At 41.6% G+C, this 1,622-nt stretch overlaps 1 protein-coding gene across 1 annotated transcript in view; it reads left to right on the top strand.

The window, feature by feature from the left end:
* The first annotated feature begins 283 nt into the window (after positions 1-283).
* LOC111376461 (disease resistance protein RPM1-like) overlaps positions 284-1,622 on the top strand; it is a 3,812-nt gene continuing 2,473 nt past the window's right edge. The window contains exon 1 of the mRNA XM_022999420.1: positions 284-1,594. Coding sequence (XP_022855188.1) covers positions 284-1,594 — 1,311 coding nt within the window. The remainder of the gene's footprint in view (positions 1,595-1,622) is intronic.

Here is a 1,622-nt window from a genome sequence, read left to right as displayed (position 1 = left end):
TAAACGTTCCCACAATTAGTAGCCCGTCCAACTCATTTAGATTATTTCTTCTCAATTTCGACGAAATTGTATGATGATACATACTTGTATGACAACTTCCTGCTTGTATCATTTCTAACCACATGTTCTTTTATAAAGGAAATGAAGGTCATTGAAGCTGTGTGGTGCAGCTTTGCTTTCTTTTGAGATCATTTTTCCTGGGGTCATGCCCTCACTTGTTCCTCTATTTTCTATAAATAAAAGTCATCACTGAAAAGGGATCCTCCACTCAGAAGCAATAATCATGGCAGAACTTGCTGTTAGTGCTGCTTTGCTTTCTTTTGAGATCATTTTTCCAGTTCTCAATCAACATCTGAATCTCAAGAAGAAGGTTAAAGACGAAATTGAGAGTTTCGAAGGATGGGTTAGAGCAATGAAAGCCTTCCTCGAGGATAATGAAGACGATACTGAACGCAGCAGGTTGCTCGAAGATAAAGTGGAACAAGTTCGAGGCATTGCTTACGATATAGAGGATCTTCTTGAGGAGTTTTCCCTTCATTCATCCTACATATTTCACAGCAATAAATTCACTCAGAAAGCCGTCCAAGCTGGCCATAATATCAAGCACCACTTTCCACTTCATGGGATCTCCGGAAAGATCAAAAGAATCAAGAACAAGATAGATGGTATTGTATTACAAAATATTTTATTTGCTAATGGTTCAAGACCTGCTGCATCAAGCTCTGGCACAAGGAGTCGAGTTCAGGTGAGTCCTCTTCTCCTTGACGATGAATTGGTTGGCTATAAAAAACCCAGGGAAGAGCTTATAAGTCAGTTGATAGATGGAGAAAAGAGACTAGTTAGAATAGCTGTAGTTGGTCCTGGTGGCTCCGGCAAGTCAATATGTGTAAAGAATGTGTTCGGGAAGAGAAGAATTCTTGGACAATTCGATTGCCATGCTTGGGTTCACGTGTCTCAGCACTTTGATGTCGAGGAACTCTTAAGCGATATGCTAAAGAAATTTTGCGAATCTAGAAAGGAAATTTATTGTGATCAGAGAGGTGGAGATACTCTGACGAAGCTCAGAAATTACCTCGTTGCAAAGAGGTACATTGTTGTCCTAGATAACATTTGGAGAAGAGAAGACTGGGAGCGCATCAAGAATGCTTTGCCAAGTGGGTTTTTGGGCAGCAGAATAATTCTGACCACCAGGGCCTCTGATGTGGCCTCTTCAGCCGAATTTATACATCACTTAAATGGTCTAGAAGCACTAGAGGCCTGGACCCTCTTCTGTAAGAAGGCCTTCCAAGACAGTAAAGGGGAATGTCCTTCTGAGTTGAAGGATTGTTCTGTGAAAATACTGAAAAGATGTGAAGGACTGCCCTTCTATAACTTGGTAGTAGCCGGTGCTCTATCAAATACACCAAAGTTTCCAAGGGAATGGGAGAAATTTCACAGCAGTCTTGGTGCCGAAATCGAGCGCAATTCTCCCCTTTTAGTTATCTGCAGACCTGGCTACAAGGATCTCTCAAGCAATCTTAAGAGTTGTTTATTGTATTTCAGCATTTTCCCTGAGGATTACTCTGTTAGTCGGGGAAGGCTTGTGCGCTTGTGGGTAGCAGAACGATTTGCGACAGAAACAC

This window comes from Olea europaea, unplaced genomic scaffold, assembly GCF_002742605.1.
Source record: "Olea europaea var. sylvestris unplaced genomic scaffold, O_europaea_v1 scaffold1508, whole genome shotgun sequence".
Classification (NCBI taxonomy): Eukaryota; Viridiplantae; Streptophyta; class Magnoliopsida; order Lamiales; family Oleaceae; genus Olea; species Olea europaea.
The sequence above is the reverse complement of the archived record's forward strand: the minus strand, read 5'-3'. Positions and strand labels throughout refer to the sequence as shown.